Genomic DNA, 20,608 nt, shown 5'->3' on the forward strand with positions numbered 1-20,608 from the left:
TTCTGTCTCTCTTTTACTCTTTATCATTCACTTTTTATATATCTTTCTTTTTCTTATTTGAGAAATAATAATAAAAGAAAAAAAAGGAAGAAGAAGAAACTAGAGAACACAAGGAAATAATAATGATAAATACATTTAAGGAACATTGTTATAAATATCGATGAAAAAAGAAAAAAAGTAAAAAAAGGAAAAAAAGAAAGAGAAAGAAAAAAAGAAAATGTATATAAAATGAAACGAAACGGAGATTGACAATTGGATGCTCGAGAGAGAAGATCGTTCGGAGTACGATTCGGAGAAAGTTTTCCAATTTGAAGCAATTAGTTTGCAGTACTAGACTGAATAGCATGCGTCCAGATAATCGAATATGGGTCAACTTCGGTGCTAGAAGTCGTGTGATAACCTCGGCCAAACGAGATGGAATGAGGAGGATATATACATCTATATAAATATATATATAGATACCTATATGTATTTGTGTATGTGCCTGTGTGTCTGTGTGTGTGTGTGTATATATATAATAGAGAAATAGATGGATCTCTGCTTGACGTTCTATTTATCTTATGAACTAATAATCGTATTTTGATTTATTGAGTGTATGAGAGGGAGAGAGAGAGAAAGAGAAGGACAAAGAACAAAAAAAAAGGAAGTATCAAATCATAACGACTAATGGAACAGTATTCTATGAATATTATTGCAATAAAATATTTATTGATTATCAGAAGTGATATTTTTTATTTATATTGAGAAAAGAAATATATATATAAAAATAATAATAATAATAATAATGTGGGGTTTTGAATTGTTTAAGAAGTATAGATATGAATGTGTGTAATGGTATGAGTGTGAGAGTGATTGAAAGAAATGAAAGAATGCATCCGGTCGAGACAAAGAAAGAGCGTTAGATAAGAATGTAGTTTAGGTCTAAGGTTACATCTCTGGATTTGTCGCCTTTGTATAGCTACATCGAAGTCTCCCGAACGTTCTCGATAATGTGAAATACCGGAAAAGCCTTTGCGCGTGGTTTGGAATGATCGGGAAGTTTCCAGGGAGATGACGGGAACAACAGGAGACGATGGAGGGGATGTAGGGTATAAGTAGGCGACGGAAGGGACGGGCGTTGGGCAGGCTGTGCGTTTTTCTGTGAGTTCAATAATAATTGACGAGTGATAAGTGTAACGGGGAGTATGGAAGACAACGGGGAACGGCGAAGGATTACGATAGGCGACGACGAGTCGGATTCGGGTGTTCCTTGCGGTTGTTTTCGGACGTAGAGAGTTGCACTTATTGTTAGCATTAGATCATTAGATTATAGATACTTACTATTTTATTTCTTACAAACATTATACCTTGTTATTATTTTTTAATAAATAAATACTTTACTGTTACCATTATAAATATATCTCATCACTATACGTAAATCTTACAATAATAATAATAATAATAATAATAATAATAATAATAAAAGTAATAATACACTTAATAGTTTTTAATTTTTAAGATAATATTTAAGTAAGAATAATATAGATCCGTTATAAATCGAGTCATTTTCGATGCTAATAATAATAATAAAAATAATAATAATAATATTAATAAAACGAAATCTGATATACAACCAATTTGATATGTTACAATATCAAATATGTATTTCAATAAACATCGTATAAAGATATGTAAAAAAAGGAATATTTTAAAAAACTAAAAGAAAAAAATATTAATAAATAAATTATTTCTACTTAAAATATTACAAAGAAATAAAAATATGAAGGAAAAAATATAAACATACAAGAAAAAAAAAAACAAGTGAATTCAAATAATAAGGAAAAGAAAACGTTAAGTAATAACATTGAAGGAGAACAGGAGAGGATTTTATCGGACAAACATTTAATCAGATCGATGATTGGTCAAGCGCATAGGTATTTGGGTTCGAGTAACTGTGCTATTACTATTACTATTCTCTAGAGAAAGATAGAGATATATAGAGAGAGAATTAAATCGTAGACGTTAGCTGAGCATGCTCGACGTGCATGAAACCACCATCACGCAATACCGATCAAGTTCTGTTAGGTTTCTGATCACCCCCTTCCCCTCCCCACCCCCTACCCCACCCCAGTCCATAGAAGGATGATCAGAAATCGTTAAATCGATCTTTCTATCTATCTCTCTCGTTCTCTTTCCCTTTATGTCTTTCTTTCTTTATTTTACCAGAACAATTGATCGATATTACGAGCAATTATACTCTCGTGTAACTTCTTTTGTCTTTTGGTTACCGCAATGATGGAACCAACTTTCAACTTTTCCTTTTCGATATTTTCTTCTTCAATTAATTCCACCTCTTTATTTCTCCTTCACTCTTTATCTATTACTCACATTTACTACTTTTAATTAACATTAAATATGCATCATCTTACTTTTTAATACAACTTTGTAAAAGAAGTAAACTTTCTTCTAGGTTTTGTATATGTGTTTGTATATAAATGCTCTGTGTGTGTGTATTTGTTGGAGTGTATTCAGTTTTTAAAACTGATTAAAAATGTATAATGCTTTATCGTACTTTACTTTTTTCTTTTTTAATAAATCTCGTTCGAAAGTGTTTTTACTATCCGTGTCTTATTAATTCATGTGTTAATATATATAATAATAATATATAATAAAAAAAAAATATAAAAGTTCATATAACGATATAGAAATTTGGTCATTTTAGATATTATTCACGTTAGGAACTTATTTTTCGGTTAATTAAAAGTACCAACATTCGATGTAGCCTGATCTCGTTGGTTAGAAAGAGAAAGAGTGAGAGAGGGAGAGAGAGAGGGAGAGAGAAAGAAGTAGAACAATATAATTGATCTACCACGCGATAGAATGTCGAAACGTCGATAAACCACAGAGAAACGATCGATTCAATATACGCCATCTATTAATTTCGTAGTATCGTTCGATGTAAAAAAAAAAGAAAGTAAAATAAAAAAAAAAGAAAAGTATTTTAATGAAGTACAGATCAGATAATTTTTTTTTCTTTCGTGTTACAGAATCCGAGGCAAGCTGGGAGGAATGGTGGACCTACGATGGGATTTCCGGTAAGTTGATGATCTAAACAAAATTCGAGTTTAGTTAACACTAAACATGTCAAATTTGTATACTTTATTGAATTGGGTCCAAAAATAAATGTTAGAAGTTGTTATGATTTTAATTATTAATAATAATAATTTTTAATTAAATATGAATAAAAAGCTAATTGGTAAAGGTAAAAATTATTTGGAAAAATTTATAGTCATGAATTAAAATATTCAACGTTCTGACAATGCTTATATCGACCGTAGATAATAAATAATTTCGACACACAAACACACACACACACCACGTACAATTTATTCCAACAAGAAAAAAAGAAAAGCTATCAAATTTTTGCGCATTCTTAGTTTCTATTTGTTCATTTTGGTCTTTTTATTTTTTATTTTTTAACTTACTTTTTAATTTCATCGTTCGTCTCGTTTCGTTCGTTCGTTCGTTCGTTCTATCGTCCTCCTCTTTCGTAGTTTTTATTAAAAATAAGGCGCACACGGGGGGTTTGCGATACGGTCGTTCAAAGTCGAGGCCTGGAGTTTAGTGTTTCCTACGTTTATGCGAACCAGCTGCCACGACAGAAAGAAAGAGAAAGAGAGAGAGAGAGAGAGAGAGTTAAAAAAAAAAGAAAACAAAAAAGCAACCAGTGTCGTATATTCGCTTTAAGAAGCACCTTGCGTGAAATACTTCCAAATTTTTCTCTTCTAATTTTTCTTTTTCTTTTCTTCTCTCTCTCTCTCTCACTCTCTCATTATTTTTTAATATCTTTCTTTTTTATTTTTTCTTTTTTGTATACCTTTCCTATCCATAAATCAAATATTCCTTTACATCAAACGCGCGGTATGTAAAACTTCTTATATATTATATATTTTTGGGCGTTCATTTTCTCTTCTCCTTCTCTTCTATTCGATACGTGTTAAAAGAAGATGAAGAAGAAGAAGAAGAAGAAAAATGACAAGAGAATTATCTTCATAAAGTATTTACGACAGAGTACTTTGATATTTATCAACTTGTTTCGATCTAGTAATCGATGTGTCTTCCCGAATGGATCCATTTAATTAACGAGATAACAGATGTGATATATTATATTATTCGATCAGATATTTTGTATATACATATATATTAATTTAAAAAATAAAATAAATATTCTTTTCTTTCTCCCATAAGAAACAGCTTTTTTTTTTCTTCTTATCTCGCACTAAATTCCACTTACGTACCGATTATATTCATGAAAACATACGAACATATACTTACACGCATATATGTAAATATGATTCAAAAAAAAGAAAAGAAAAAAAAAGAAAATATCATGTTGTATTCCCACTCGACGTGTTAAGGAAAATAAAGGAAAAGACGATTAGAAATACGAGAAAAAGAAAGGCAAAAAGACCAAAAAAAAAAAAAAAGAGAAAAAGAAAAAGAAAAAAGAAAAGAAAATACGAACAGGACACGAAAGTGGCTCGCTTATCTCTAGTCCTAGTTCTATAAATGGGACTCTTAATACTAACGGTGCTACCGGTGCTAGGATTAAAATAAATTTGTGCGGCTATGTATACTGTATTCCCCAGACTTCCCTTCCTCCTCTCCCTCCCCCCATCACCCACACAGGGGATTATATTCTATTTTCTTTTAATTGAACAACTCGGTAAATCCTTTTCGTTTCCTTTCGTCCTTGACTTTCTCTTTTCATCTCTCTCTCTCTCTCTCTCTTTCTCTCTTTCTTTCTTTCTTTCTCTTTTTTTATTCTTTTATTCGTCGTCTTAATTAGCACGATTCGCTTGTCCTAACATAACGTACGATAATTTAGCTGAGTAGACACAAACACCCATGCCTATACACCCCCACACTTACACAAATACATACATACATGTATACATACATATATAAGTACATAAATACATATGTATTTACTTATATATGTATCAAACTAATTCTAAATTGACCTATTTAATGTAATACGCATACTGGAAAGATTCAACCAACCAGTGAGTATGTGAGAGGAGGAGGGGATGAGTGTGTGGTGCGTTTATAAGCTAAAACCGGGGTTACTACTTTCACGTCAACATACGAAAAGACGTCTGTCCCGAGCATGATGAATGCAAGCTAGCAGGGAATATTCGTTTCGCATGGTACATTTGAGAAATTGTGAAGTACGATGCAGAGTCAAAATTAACGACGCGGTAGGACGGATGGACAGACGGCTTTACCGGAATGTTACCGTCGAAAGCTTTCTCTCTTTATGTTAAGCTCATGTTAGTACGAGTATTCCGTTGGTAAAGGTCGGCGTGCGATAAGTGCTCTCCTAAATTATCAAATATTTATTATATTCATGTTTTACTTACAATTAATCAACTCTAAAGTGCATCCTCTTTTTATTCTTTTTTTTTTATTTTTTTTTTTTTACGTACGGTTCGAGCTTTCAATAAATCTCACGAAGTATAATATATTATATCATTCGACTCTAACTATCCTTTAATGTTTTTTTCTTCTAAATTTATCAACGTTTTTGGAAATATTTATTCGTCGAAGTTACAACGTTGGAATGTTACAAAGTAACATTGATTATTCAATTTTAAATTAATTCGTGGTTACGCAAGGGGATGCCAACATTTTGGTGTATATTTTTGTTAAATGCAAAATAGATTAAAAGTTTCAAAGTGAGTCAAAAAATGCTTAAGTAATTCGTTACTCCTTCTTTTTCATTTTTGTTCCTAGTAAAAAGGTAGTTTTTTTCTATCTTTTAAAATGTACAACTAATAAGCCTCGAAACTTGATTGTAATTTGAAAAAAAAAAAAGTGATAATTAATACATTTCAAATCGCGTAGAAACATTTGGTCAAATTTGCGTTCAAAAAATTCTAACAGTACAAAGTTCCTAGTTTATGAAGGAGGAAAAGAAATCAACATATGATTTTTACAAAGATCACGTATGTAAGAACGGAAGGAATGAATTTTCATACGATCAGATATTTGGATTCGTGAATCTCGTAGGAGGGATAAGTTGGGTACTTGGATAACTTATTACCCCCCATTCCCTACCCCACCTCATTCTTCCCTCACGGATCGATGTCCGCCAGAAATAGATTTTGGGAACGTATGTAAGGCCCTCATATCTCGGACAGATGGTTCCAACGTTTACAACCAATAGGCGTAGACGGGAAAACCGGCTGGTTGCACTTTCGAAAAGCTTCCCTTGTACTTCGACGTTAAAGCCTATATATCTATATCCTTGCGCCTTCTGCATCCTTGAACTCGCCTGCCTCAAGGGTCCTTGTAGAAAACCATCGCTTAGGCATCACCATAAGCCCCGATATCTCATATAATATCTGAGAGAGTACGTAGGTACTATAAACGCGAAACTTTATTCACGGTCAAAGCACGTACCTACCGAGCCCTTCAAATCTCCATAGATTTTATTTTGTTTTCTTTTCTAACGAAAATTATTACGCGATAACCCGTTACTTTGTTTTTTTGTTTCTTTTTTTTTTTTAAATATCTTCACGGTTGTTTCCTTTTTTTACGAGTTACGTTAAGATTACGCGAAAAAATTTGTATTGTTTCCTTTTTTGTGTTTTTCTCATATTAAATGTGATAGATAAGAAAAAAAAACAAAATTTAGTCTATTTGAATGAAATTATATTTAATCCCCTTTCTCGTTATTAGCGACCCATATACGGGGCCTATCATGCAAAAGTCCCATACGAACGAAATTACTGACCAATTCTAATATGTTGGACAAAAATCTATAGAATTATTCCTAAATTAATTCGTACAAATACGATCCGATCGATTTGTCTATATCTTCGCTATTTATTTTCCATTGTTTTTTTTTAAATAAAAATACAAATAAAAAAATAGATACGACCACGAGTCCTGAATCCACGGTAAAACAAAAACGAAGAAAAGATCCTTTGAGAGAATTCTTTCGAAGAGATTTCGAAGAAGTTCGGGGGGGTACGGTCAAACAATTCGTTTTGTTCGTTTGTTGAAGAAAACCAGCTCGAGTTTTCTTCTTTCCTTCCTTCCTTCCTTCCTTCATCTTCGGTCGAAGGCGTAGTCGTAGGACGACTCTCCCGTTTACACGAAAAGTCGAGAATTTCGTCGTTTAATTCAGACTACGGGGGAAAATTCTATGCCCCGTGAAGATTCCTTTTTCGCTCCTCTAACTGCTCTCTCTTTCATCTTTTTTTTTTCTTTTTATTTTCACTCGACCCTCTCTCTCTCCCTCCCTCTCTCTCTTTCTTTCCCTTCACCGTCTCTTTTTTACTTTATTTTTCTTCCACCCTTCTCATTCCCACCTTATCACCACCACCACCACCACCACCACCACCACCATCGTTACCCGTTAACCACCATCCTCCGACGACCCAAACGACTTCGACTTATGCACTTCGACGCCATTCCCGCATTTTCCATAAATCTTTTTTCCACCATTCCGGCGTTTTACCTCGTTCGCTCGTCGTTCTTCCATACAATGGCGGAAAAAGGACGATGTTTTCTTAAACTTTGCTCCTACTATTCTCATATTTTTACCCACGTTTATATATCCCCTCCCCCAACACCACCACTCCTCCTCCTCCCCCTTTCACCCATACCATACCCGAGCTTACTTATATTCCGATCGTTTTCTATTCATAACTCTCGTCGATTCTTATTAAACATCAAACGTTCGAAGAAAATCTAATAATCCCCCCAGTATTTTTCCTAAACAAACAAACAAACAAACAAAACGGGACCGTATTTATAGTTTTTAAGACCCTAATCAAATTCATACGCGCAACCCTGACGCAATTTGAACGAATAAATTTTCTCTAACCAACACCCAGGACCGTGTTTATAGCTTTTTTTTTTTTTGAAGACCCTTATTTGATTTAATTAAAATTTATATACCTAATTCTGACGCATTAGACGAACATTAGAATTTTTTTTTAAAATATCATCTCGGAATTGTTTTTTTTTTTTTATAATAATATTTATAATATATATATATTAATTTATAATATTATTTTCGAAGATCATATTTTTATTTCATCAAATTCTCGCACTCTCTCAATCCTAACGCAAATAATATTCTTAAACGAACACCATGATCGTATTTATATCATTTTAGGGGGAAATTTGAATTTCATCGAATTCGATTATGACAGAATCTTAACGTTAGAGTTTTCTTAAGAAAAAAAAAAAAAGGCAACAAAAATAATTCTCTCGAAGATCTTCATTTGACTTATCATAATCTAACTCGCGTGATTTTTCTCTCTTCGATATTATAATATTAATGAGAAATAAATTTTCAATGCGTATTATATGGACAGAAGAACAGATAAGAAGAAAAAAAAATAATTATAACGGCGGAGTAAAAAGCAATAGGAAAGAAAGGAAAAAAGAAAGTAAGAATGAAAGAAATAAAGAAAGGTAAGGATGGAAAAAGAGAAAAAAAAGAAGAATCGAAGTAGACTTTCGTAAGTTCGATAGCCGAGTGGCAGGTTATCTCAGCCTTGATATCAACCCTCGTACCGAAAAAGCATTCATATAGTCGAGGCATATACATAGATATATATATATTCTACGGGCCGAGTTACCAGCGCAGCACAATTTCAGAAGACGTCGACCAATATGAAAGGAGGTGGCGGAATATGTATAAAGCAGTGATATTAAAAACGCGTCGTATATGAATGCTCCTGTCATATCGCCGTCCTCGTATTCTGAAAGAAACGAGTTAGCGTTTTCTACTCGCCAAATATTTAATACACATACATATTTTAATATTTTTTAAGAAGAAACAATAAATAAATTCAAATATCGTTTCTTCTTCTTTTCTTTTCTTTTCTTTTCTTTTTTTTTCTTTCTCTTTTCCCTATCGCGTGGAAATTGAATTTTTCCAAATCTTACGGAAAGTAAATAAAAATTTTAAAGATATATTGAAAAGTACGAGAATGAGAGTAAAAAATAAAAAGAAAAAAAAATAAAAGATACAAAGAAACTCTTAAAGTAGTACGAGTCAATAATTACTTACACGAGATTTCCTGTTCGATGAACCCCATTCGTAAAGTCAACGAACTCGCAAACATTTATTTTTTATAAATTCGACGAAAGTTACATCGGAGTATCGCTTTTCTTTTTTTCTTGTTTTTGTTTTTCTTTTAACTTGAAATATTAAGAAAACAAAATTATTCGAAGAATCTTCGATACTAACAAATTGTTTTCGACTTATCTCGATTATCTTTTTTAAAAGAACTAGTAGAAATATTTTCATAAAGAAAAATGAGAGGATTAACGAGATAGAACGAACGAACGAGAGAATGAAAAAGAAAAGAAAAGAAAAAAGAAAAGAAGAAAAGAGAGAAAAGAAGGAAAGGGAAGGAAAGGAAAAAGAAAAAGGATAAACGTTTCAGCAAAGTGTCGCGGTGCGTTAACATCGAGGATTCGTCGTGAGAAGAGATGAAGACGTGCATGTGAAAGTAAAAAAGAATGTTTATATGCAATCGAGTACTAAGAAGGTATAGTCAAGCTGGATAAAGTCCAAGTTCACTGTGAAAAAGAGGGTGGTATGGGGGTGGGGCAGGGGATGAGGGTTAGGTTGGTTTCTTTGGTTCTTCTGTGTGCTGTTGTCAGAGAAAGAATAAAAAAAGGGAAAGGAAAAAGAAAAAGAGAGAAAGTAGAAAGGTTTCTCAGTGGCTAAGACGCGTATAAAGCAAACCGGAACCCTTGTGAATAGTTCGAGAAAGCTAAAGAGTAGGTGAGGATCATAATACGACCAGTTGGTGAACCTTTTTCCAACAGAAGAGGACTTTGGCGTTCCACCCAAGGCGCAAATGTTTTCGTATATTTTCCGGAGTAACTGCCGTGAAAACCACTACTATTCCAACGAATGAGAAAGAGAAAGAAAGAGAGAGAAAAAGAAGGGGTGGGGGTGCAAGTGGAGGGAGAAAGATACGGTTGGAATTAAAGAAGCATGTAAAAAACATGCAAATACCTAACCACTTTCCATCTTTATCACTTCGCACTGAATACAGTGTGCCGACTTAAGATTTAGATTTGGCTTAAGTTTTTAAAAAGGAGGCCACCCCTAATAAGAAAAAGAAACCTACGCTCTCTTTCTATTTTTATTTCTTTCTTTCTTTTTTACTACTTCTTTCGGTTGATTATTTTTTTGATTATTCCGGATAGAATATTTATATAGATTATTTATTTGTTTGATTATTCCAGATAGGATAACCTATTTATTAGGATATTTTATTTTGGAATCATTTAAATTTAATAAAATTATAACACTTTCAAGGATTTCCTAGCTTTTCTCCCGTTTAATTTTAGGAACGTTATAGATTATTTATTAAACTTTTGTTAAGTATCGTGAATTTTAAATTATATTGTTTAATTAATAAGATATTTGTGTGTTGTGTGCTTAATTGCGTTTATTAAATTATGAATAAAGTCAATAATATTATATCTATCATTTTCTAATTCATTTTTAATTATCGTTAATAATCGATAATTGTAAGGAAAAAAAAGAATGATTATGGAATCATTATTTTCATAAGAGTATCTTCGCTATAAAATTATTTTCAGTATAAATAAAATATGTGTTTACTGAAATAAAAATAAATTAATTTATATTATTTTGTTATTTTAATATCCCTGTTATGGGATTTCGAGTCACTTCTGTATTAACATCTTCTAGCACCGATCAATATTATCCAAAAGTTTGCGCGTGTCTGATAATATTATTTATAATTTTTTAATTATAATTAATAGTTAAGTGTTTATACCATACGTTAATGTCAAGGTTCAACTATCTTAATATTTCTTTTTTTCTTCTTAAATTTATAATTGATGTTTATGAGTGAACAAAAATAGAGGTTATTAGATTATGGTCGTTTCTATTCTCATAAGAGTATCCCTTACTATAAAGCTATTTTCCCTATCGATTAAATATATCGTATTTAATATCGGTGCAATATCGTATAAGTAGCATAGCTTTACGGATTCTAAGCCGACCGAGTTTGAAAGTGCTACTGGTGGTGATGGTGATGGTGGTAGTACTAGTCCTAGAAGTCGTGGTGGTGGTGATGGTGATGGTGGTGGTTGTGATGGTGATGGCGAATGGTGGTGGGAGTGAGATAAGCCGTGAGAGACGAGAGTAAGGTGGCTCACACAGCGTGGTCAGCTTCCGATCTCACCGGAACTTGTGGTTTTAGCCACGAAGAAAGGTTAGGTGCTCATCCAATGGCTATGGGGAGATGACCATGGAGAATGGGACGGACGGATTAATAGATTTTAGGAATGTGCCATTTCTTGATCCTACAAATCGACAATTTTTCTTCCAATATTGCACCTGGAATTTCAATATTCCACAACGTTCTAAGTTTCGTTCACTCTACCTATGTCACTTTTTTTTTAAACGATTTTTTACTTCAATTATCGATATATGTAAATCTTAACTTTTTATGATTAAATAATTTATTCTCTCTCTCTTATTAGAATTTCATTGTTTTTCTTATTATTAATCATTGAAATCATGAATGATTAATCGTAATATTTTGTTTAATCTAATGCCAAGTTTTATGTAAACTCGTTAACTTGTTTTTCTCTCTCTTTTTGCTAAATAATATACGATAATAACATACTTTTATCTTACAATTAATGAATTTTATTTTACGTTAATACTTTAATTAAATTTATTTTCAAGAAAATTATTATTTTTCAACACAAAATATTGAAAATTAACGTGTGTTCAACATTGCATCATCTCGATTGATAAAGATATCAAATAATTATTAATAGTCGCGTCAAATAATTTTGAATACTTTTTTTTCCGAAATCCTGTAATCAAATGAAATTATTTTTCACGTAAATGATTTTAAACATAGCGTTGGTCAAGCAGTTGAGTAGAGATACTCGTGAAACGAATTCAAGAAGAAAAATGATTTTATTCAAAGTCATATATAGTTCGACTCTTATTCCTGCAAGTACTCTTCCCGAGTCGTTCTTTGATTTCGTATTCGTTGAATTCAAAAGACATTCAATTGAAAATACTATATATACATATATATGTGGATACATATGTATCGACAGTCGAGGAGAAGAAACTTTTTCTTGGATCTGTTCGCAACGATCAGCGAGCATGTATATTACATACACATAGATATCTACACGTGTTGTATCGAAAAGAAATCGACGCGTGCTGATGCACTCGACACTGATCGCTATGATAATATCGACACATTTTTTTTCCCCCGATTCTTTTCTTTTTCGTTTCGTTTTGTTTTGTTTTTTATACAAAATTTTCGCGATTCCACGTTTACCACGAGATCGAGAAATAAGAGGAGTGGGTGAGGTTTTCGGAGCTTGCTTCTAGTTCTTTCAACCCTTAGTTTCATTCTTTTAACAAACACCTACCCACACACATACACACACATATACGATATCTGTCGTCACGATATCTGAACTTGGTCGATATTCGATTTCGCGTAATGGTCGTTATAGTTTCAATCTTGCGATTTTCGATCGAATTCTCTTACGTTCACAAAAAGATAAAAAAGGGAGATAAGAGAAGATCGGGTTATTTTTTTTTTAACTTATCGATCGTTAATCTCGAGAAAAATAGAGGATAGAAGAAAATTTCGTTTTAACAAAATTAGACGAGTCTCTCTCTTTCTCTCTTTCTCTCTTTTTAGCATAACTGGACCTAAACGTTCGATCATGAATTTATCTTCCTTTTTTGTTAAATAAGTTATTATATTTAGGTAAGTAAGTTACAGTTTATTAAATTCACTCTTTGTTCACACTTCGGTCTTACGCGTTAACTTACATTCTAATAATCTCACAATCAGATTTATACTGAACCCCCATTACAAGAATGTGCAATTATTCAAACTCAATATCGGACAAAATTAATCCTTTAGCTGGATCTAAATATACGTTTAGACAATCGGTGTTATGTTTAATACTTAATTAACATTTAACGATAATGAACTACTTAACTAATACTGATGTAAATATTACGCATATATTTTGTTCATTTTTATATAATGTACTTTATCATATTTTATTCAATATTGTTTAATTTCATTTATAATATCATTCATGTTTTATATTAACTTATTTTTCATATATTATTTATATTATATTAATTAATTTTGTAAACTAAAAATAAATATTATTATTATTGTTTATCATCTTTAATGATTTATAATTTGTGAAATATCTTTTTCAACTGGTGCAAATATGCGGCCCACGTTTAATACACGAAACGAGTATATGCGATCCGCGTAGGATAAAGTTTGAGTATCCTTGTTTTAACATGTCAGAATTCTTGTTAATTCTTGAAAGGGACAAGTGAATTATAGGAAATGCGGATAAAAGATTTAAAGAATCGCCTGTTTCGGATGAAATTGAGATTTGTCGAGAAATGTTGAGTTAGAGAGAAAAGAGAGAGAGAGAGAGAGAGACAGAGATAGAGAGATAGAGAGAGATAGGAATAAAGAAAAGGAGGACGAAGCAGAGATTAAATGAAATTATTTAAATGCGGTAATTTAACATCCTATCCAGTCGACTGTCAGACGATGGACCGTGCTTCGCAGGTGTTGAACATGCATGTATGCATAGAATATGTTTTCCGGAAAAGCAAGCCACCCTCCGCTAGGTGGATGGCTAGCTGGCTGGTTGGCTAGCTGGTTGGTTGGTTGGTTGGTTGGTTGGTTGGTTGGTTGGTTGGTGCTGGTCCTATCCACCGGCTGGCTGGATTGCGTGCATACATTAGCAGCGATGTACTCGAGAGTGCAAATGCAACTGCTCTCTCTGTCTGGACATTTCGAAAACGGCCACTTGTTCTCCATTGATTGAAATGTCCCCCAAAATCGAATTCATCCCTTTCTCCCTATGTCTCTTCAAAATTCTATTCAACTCATACACGCAAATACCATTTATATATATGTGTATATATATTTATGTATATTTTTTCTTCAAAATTTATAAGTAAGTAAAATAACAAAAAATTTGGTTTATATCTAGGAACGATAATATCTAACGGTAAGTAGTTGTATTCATTCGGTTAATAAAAATAATTTTTCTATGATAAATAATATGGTCAATAATGGGGGAAAGCAGATTTTGATAATATTGAATAATATTATTTCACTACAATTTGAGATCAGTATTCGCAATAAATAATATTTTAAATAGATATGCATAATTAAATAGATATTTAATTATAAATATTGATCGAACAAATAACGGTCAATAAAAAAAGTAAAAAACCGAAGCAAAATTTTTCTAATATCAAATAATATTATTTCCTTCTCTCATTCGATCGACAATTTAAAGATAATTTATCATAAATATCGATCCAACGAATAATAGCAACGAATGAATAAATAAACGAGAAAAAAAAACTACCGACTAAATGTTTCAATTAAATATCAAAATAAAAAAACACATTTATTTTTCTGACGAAAAAAATAATTGAAACTTTCAATAATGGCCGTGCTACAAGAGAGGGGGTGGGGAGGGGGTGTATGGTAAATAATGTAAACGTAGGTTACGGGGATGTACGTCAACGTTGGCTCGCATTAGGGGCTCGTTCGATGCCATCCCTATTTTCTCGCTTGTCCACTCGTTCTCCCAGGCTGCGTCGTGAATTGAACGCATTACTAGGCTACAGAAGCAATTACCTTAGTTAATTAACGAATTTACAACTGCAACACAACGAGCGTGTGCAAATCCGCGGGGAGCTTGGGTAACCTGCTGCTGGAACTTTGTGTCCGTACTCACACACACACACACGCACACGCATACGCACACGTATACATACAAAGCGAGAGGCTTGAAAAGGGACTGGAAAATGCGAGGGTGAATGAGGGTTAGGGTGAAAAGGGGGTGAAAAGGGGATGAAAAGGGAGTGAATCGCGACGGTCGCTTACCGGTTCGAACGATATTGTTATCGCACGGTGCGTGCGTCGATAACAAGGCGATATCGAGAATCCAAATTGTTACATGCTACGCGTATAAGCCTCGAAAGCTCGTTGCTGTTGTTTATTCGCTTACCAAACTCTCTACCTGCTATTCTGCGAAAGCTTTCTCTCTCTCTCTCTCTCTCTTTCTCTCACTTTAGGAAACGGAGAACTAATTCCGCGTTTATCTTTATCTCGTAAATTAAAAACGGCGCGCTTTTTCAAAAGTTTCATTAAAAGTGAAATGAATTTCAAATGCCGCTTTTCTTTTTATACGTTTTTTTTTTCTTTCCTTTTTTTTTAATGACCAAAAAAATATGAATTAAACAAAATGTACTCTTCTCTCTCTCTCTCTTTTTTTTTCTTTTTCTCGCTTTTATATCCACCACGCGCGTTCATTTTTTTAAACTTTAGATTTTATCCAAAATAATACATTTTTACGATTGTTTTGGGGTTTCTTTTTTTTCTCTTTTACTTTGTCTCGTTACGTTTCGTTTCGTTTCGTTTCGTTTCGTTTCGTTGCGACGAAGTTTCATCAGGTTTTTTGCCGTCAAAGTTGCATTACGCGTTTTTTATCTTGAATTAAACGCTTTTTCGAAATACACATTCTCTCTTTATTCCTTTTCCTTTATTTCTACGACAGGTGTTCACTTTTTTTCCAAGCTTTAAATTGTATTAAGTATATACATATTTTGTAGACCTTTTATTTTTATTTTCGGTCTCGTCAGGGTTACATTTCACGTTTATCATTATCTTGTAAATTAACACTTTCTTTTTACATTAAACGCACACTCTCTTTATTTCTATCTTTTAATATACTTTTTTGTCTTTTAATATTTAATTTTATCATAAATAAATGTTCGTAGAAAATTTTTAATGATATTTAATAATAATGCTGTAGATTTGATTGTCTAATTAATTAAAATTTAATTAAACGCTTTCGCTAGATGCCCCCTTCTTCAAAGTGAAAACTCAACACCAAATTCAAATTAAAAATAGATGAAATGTAAGCCGAAGTGCGTTTTCCTGAATGCAATTACGTTCTGATGAATAAATGAAAATAAGATAATTCAATGACGATAGACAAACGACACTACTCTCTCATCTTAATATTTGCACGGTAATAGACTCGTTGTTTGCTTTTTAATAAATATATTATTAATCCGCTTAAAATAATATTCAAATAAAGAATTCCTTTGATATTACGTTTTACGTTGAAACGAACAAAACAGAACAACAACAACAACAACAATAATAAAACATATAAAAAACAAAAAAGAAAAAAGAGTAGGCGGCGAGGGAGGGGGTTAGAGGAGGGATCAGGGGGAAGGGGGGATTAAAAAAAATTTCTAAAGCCGAGAATTCGTAATAAAACGAAAAACCAACCCTCACTCGAATAACAATAGTGACGTTCAGAAATAGAGAAAAAGAAATTCTGGAGAATGTTGACTCGACCGAGACTCGAGTTCGATTTTACATAGAGAATAAGAGAGAGAATGCTTGCAGAAACGCTCGGGCTCACGGAAGATAATAAATCCTTTCCGGATAGGGATGAAGAGGAGGAGGAGGAGGGGGAGGTGGAGGGGGAGAAGAAGAAGAAGAAGGGACTTGGTCGCGGTAGATAAATTATTTTCTGGTCTCTTTGATTAAACGAGACGCATAAATCACCGGAGAGTTTTCAAATAAAAATTGGTCCATATCGTTACATATATAAACTACTACTGTTACACTACAACAGACGAGAAAGATTTTAAGCAATACACACACACGCACACACACATAAATGAACAAATCAAATTTTGACACGCGTTTACCTTTTACTATCATTACCACTACTCTGCTATGTATTTAGATAGTTAAATATAATATGTGCAACGAACACGTATCACGCGTGTGTCTACATATAAGCAGAAATATACACACACATACATAAGAGGGTAGATGTTATGAACATATGGATCAAGTACAACAAATAGTAACATTAAAGTTAAGGTTGAAATACGATGCGTTAGGAAGTATCATATTTCGTCTTTGAACGATATGGGATAGAAAGAAAGAGATGTATAGAGAGAGAGAGAGAAAGAGAGAGAGAGAGTATGTGCAATTCACACCCACGAAACTATGTGAGTACTAGGCATTGTTAGTACATACGTAGTCCAACACTGGATAGGAGTCCATGCCGTACATACATCGACTGCTTCCAAACTAATTTTGAACAAGCCCGATGCGGATACCGCGTGCTACATCCCTTCCCCATCAAAATCCCTATTCCTTTCAAACTCCTACACCTTCCTTCTCTTTCTCATCATATACCGTAGTACTTTACCACCTAAATTACGAACGGAGATCGTCAACGGGTTACCTTTTAATCCCTTTTCATAGTTTCGATGTTCTTACTCGAAAATTTCGATGATTTTCGTTGTGGTCTTGTTAAGAATATGTTCTTTTATCAAAATAATCGCCGTTCTCAACGTTCATAAGGTATGGGATTGTTCTTGTATGACGTTGGTTTTATTTATTTGAAAACTTTGATGATTTGATTGACCTCGTTAGGATTGTTTTTTCATTTTGTTTAAATGGCAATAGTTGAACGTTCTTAAGATATGGATTGTTCTTGGATTACATTGATCTCATTATAATTATTTTCTTTTTTAAAATAACGATTATCGAACGTTTGAAATGTATTGTTCTTGTATTGCGTTTCGTTGATACTTACTCAAAAACTTTTATGATTTTGCTAGGAGCCTCGTTAGAATTATTTTCTTCTGGTAGTACTGCTTTTCTTCTATAAAGTTGATGCAATTAGTTTAAATTCTTGATTTTTATATATCTTTTCTATTATTTATGTATAGTCGTAATATGAATTGTAAAATGTATGTATAACATGCGTATTACAGGACGTTTGATAAGTTATTCCGAAACTTTGTCTGAGTATGTTGTTTCCACCGGTTTTAAATATAAGAGGATAGGTTTATAACTGCTTCATTAAAAAGTTATAATAATCTGAAGGAAGGAAACGTTCTGTACCTATCTGCGATATTAATTCTTCCAACGTTTCCTTCACATTGTTAGAAACTTTTTAATAAAGCATTTACGGGAAACACGCGTGTACGTATTAAATGATATTTTCATATTGTTCCATTTCTATCTAATATAAACAGTTTTTCGAAAGTTTTATTTGAAAAAGAATCTGTTTGACAATTTTTTCTTAATCCTTAATGTAATAAATCAGAAAAAAAGAAAAAGGAAGAACGACGAGAAGGATACTCTAAAAAACAAAATAGAAATAAACAATTAGACCGTTTTATTTTGAAAGTTATGTAAATTCATTTACAGTTCGTAAATATATTATATTATATTTTAATTAAATTCGTTTAAAAGATATTTATATAATCAAATTACATATTGATAAGTTAATAGAAACATTGACACACATTTGACATGTAATTAATTTATATTTTTAAATTGACTAAATATCCTGATAATTATTTTTTTCGAAACAAAATACAAAATGGGCTCGTTTAGCAATTTAAAAATAAACGGTTCATTATTATTTCATACATTTGAATTTTATTTTAAGCGATTGGGAATTATTATTACGTCGCGATATATGAATTGTTCTCTTTGTTTTATCATTGTGGAAAAGAAAAAAGTGAAAAGACGTCGTTTCACGTCGTAAGATGAGTTGATTTTTCAGTGGAACGGTCAATCGGTTTCTCGTAGCAAGGGAGAAAGGAATGGTCGAAGCGTGACACGGATCGTGATAGAATCTCGAACCATTCGATTTTGAACCATCGAATCGTTTGCCATCCTTACGTTCAATCGGTCCAAACGTGCTCAATCAGATTACTATTTCTGAGATTCATCTCGACAAGAATTATCTTACTTTTCGTCATCGTTTTATCTTTTGTTTTTTTGGTATAAAAATCACGCAACTATATTTTTATTTCTTTTTTCATTTTTAGAATTTATTTCTATACAAATTAAAGTATAGATTTTGGATTAATAAATGCAAAATTAATTAATGTCAAATGAATGAATGAACAGAACAAAAAATATAGAAATAAACGGCAATAGATAATTCCAATTTTTATCATGATTTTACAACACGAAATTATACGTACATTAATAATTGTCTCTTTGAATATAATTAAATAAAAAAATTCTTTTCGAGTTACTACGAAATTTGCGTAAATAAAAATAAGTAACGAGATACCACGATTTCAAATTTTATTCGCGTCTTTGTTAGAAAAAAAAGAAAAAAAAAAGAAGTCACACCCACGTTTTCGTTCTTCTTGAATTTTGTTCTAAAAAATTGAGAAAATCTTTTCAAATTATTATACTATATACGTTTTATGGTCGACCAATTTATACGGGCAGGACAATTAAATTATATAGATGAAGAATGAATGATGATGAATGAAATAAAAAGAAGAAGAAGAAAAAAAAAACGAAAAAGAAGAAAAAAAACCCCCACCAGTGGAAACGAACAGCGAAATACGAATGGTAAACGTGCTTTTTCATTAAAATCCGGCGATCTGATTTTCTTTTCAGGATCGCCGTTACCTTTTTTCGATGCACGTACATAGAGAGTAAGAGAGAGAGAGAGAGAGAGAGAGAGAGAGAAGAAAGTAACAGAACTAGTGGAGACTGGGAAAAGGATCTAATGGAAAAAAAGTGATATAAAACCTCGTTGAAAGGGATAAAAAATATATCGTCGTCCCTCCTAGCGATTCTTCTCTCTCTCTCTCTTTCTCTCTCTCTCTCTCTCCCTTTCTCACACACACATATACATATTCTTTCTCTCTCTTTTTCACCATACCAATCTATTCGTCTCTGTTCGTACGTTCTCCGTTCAACAGTTCGCTACGGACAGACTACTTTCCTACCAAACGGATAGGAGATTTATCAATTCCGTGAAAACATGAGAGAAGTGTTGCTGTGGTCGAGTGACCAAGAGAGAGAGAGAGAGAGAGAGAGAGAGAGAGAGAGAGCTTTCGGAATGCTCGACATGTACAGGGTAATGCCAACGTCTATTCCAAAATAGACGGAATACGTCCAAAATACTTTCCTATAAGCTTGTTACTTCGTTACGAACTAATCTTTTTCCTTGACATTAACGTTTTATATCTTTTTTCTTTTTTTATAATACTATTCAAATATTCTATTTATATTTACTCTTAGAAATAATTTCAAAATCATTTTCTTTCAAAAAAATTGTAATACATATTTTATAAATTACTATTTGATGTGTATAGGTATATGTACATGTACGTATAATATATCCAAATTTTATTTAATTTTTATATTTTAATTATCACAATTGAAAATCCAATCAAATTTTGTTAAAATTAAATTTGTAAGATGTGATTTAATGTGTATTCAAATTTAACTAATCGTTTTATATAATCATTGCTAATATAAATTTATAATAATATATATTTTATGTTTTGAAATCAGGATTTAAAATATTTCGATTTAGAGTTTTATTTTCTAATCGATATTAATGCAAATTTGTAAATTTTCTTAGTCGAATATTAAATATTACAAACTTTTTAAAAACAATTTGTCACAAGGTTTTATTTTTTTTATACACCATT

General features: G+C 32.2%; 1 protein-coding gene across 5 annotated transcripts in view; it reads left to right on the forward strand.

Moving 5' to 3' along the window:
• LOC122516087 (carbonic anhydrase-related protein 10) overlaps positions 1-20,608 on the forward strand; it is a 232,683-nt gene that overhangs the window by 112,494 nt on the left and 99,581 nt on the right. For all 5 annotated transcript variants that reach the window (XM_043633650.1, XM_043633649.1, XM_043633651.1 and 2 more), the window contains one exon: positions 3,027-3,074. In XM_043633650.1, the coding sequence (XP_043489585.1) occupies positions 3,027-3,074 (48 nt within the window). The remainder of the gene's footprint in view (positions 1-3,026; positions 3,075-20,608) is intronic.

The sequence above is a fragment of the Polistes fuscatus genome, unplaced genomic scaffold (assembly GCF_010416935.1).
Source record: "Polistes fuscatus isolate 324 unplaced genomic scaffold, CU_Pfus_HIC Scaffold2, whole genome shotgun sequence".
Taxonomy (NCBI): domain Eukaryota; kingdom Metazoa; phylum Arthropoda; class Insecta; order Hymenoptera; family Vespidae; genus Polistes; species Polistes fuscatus.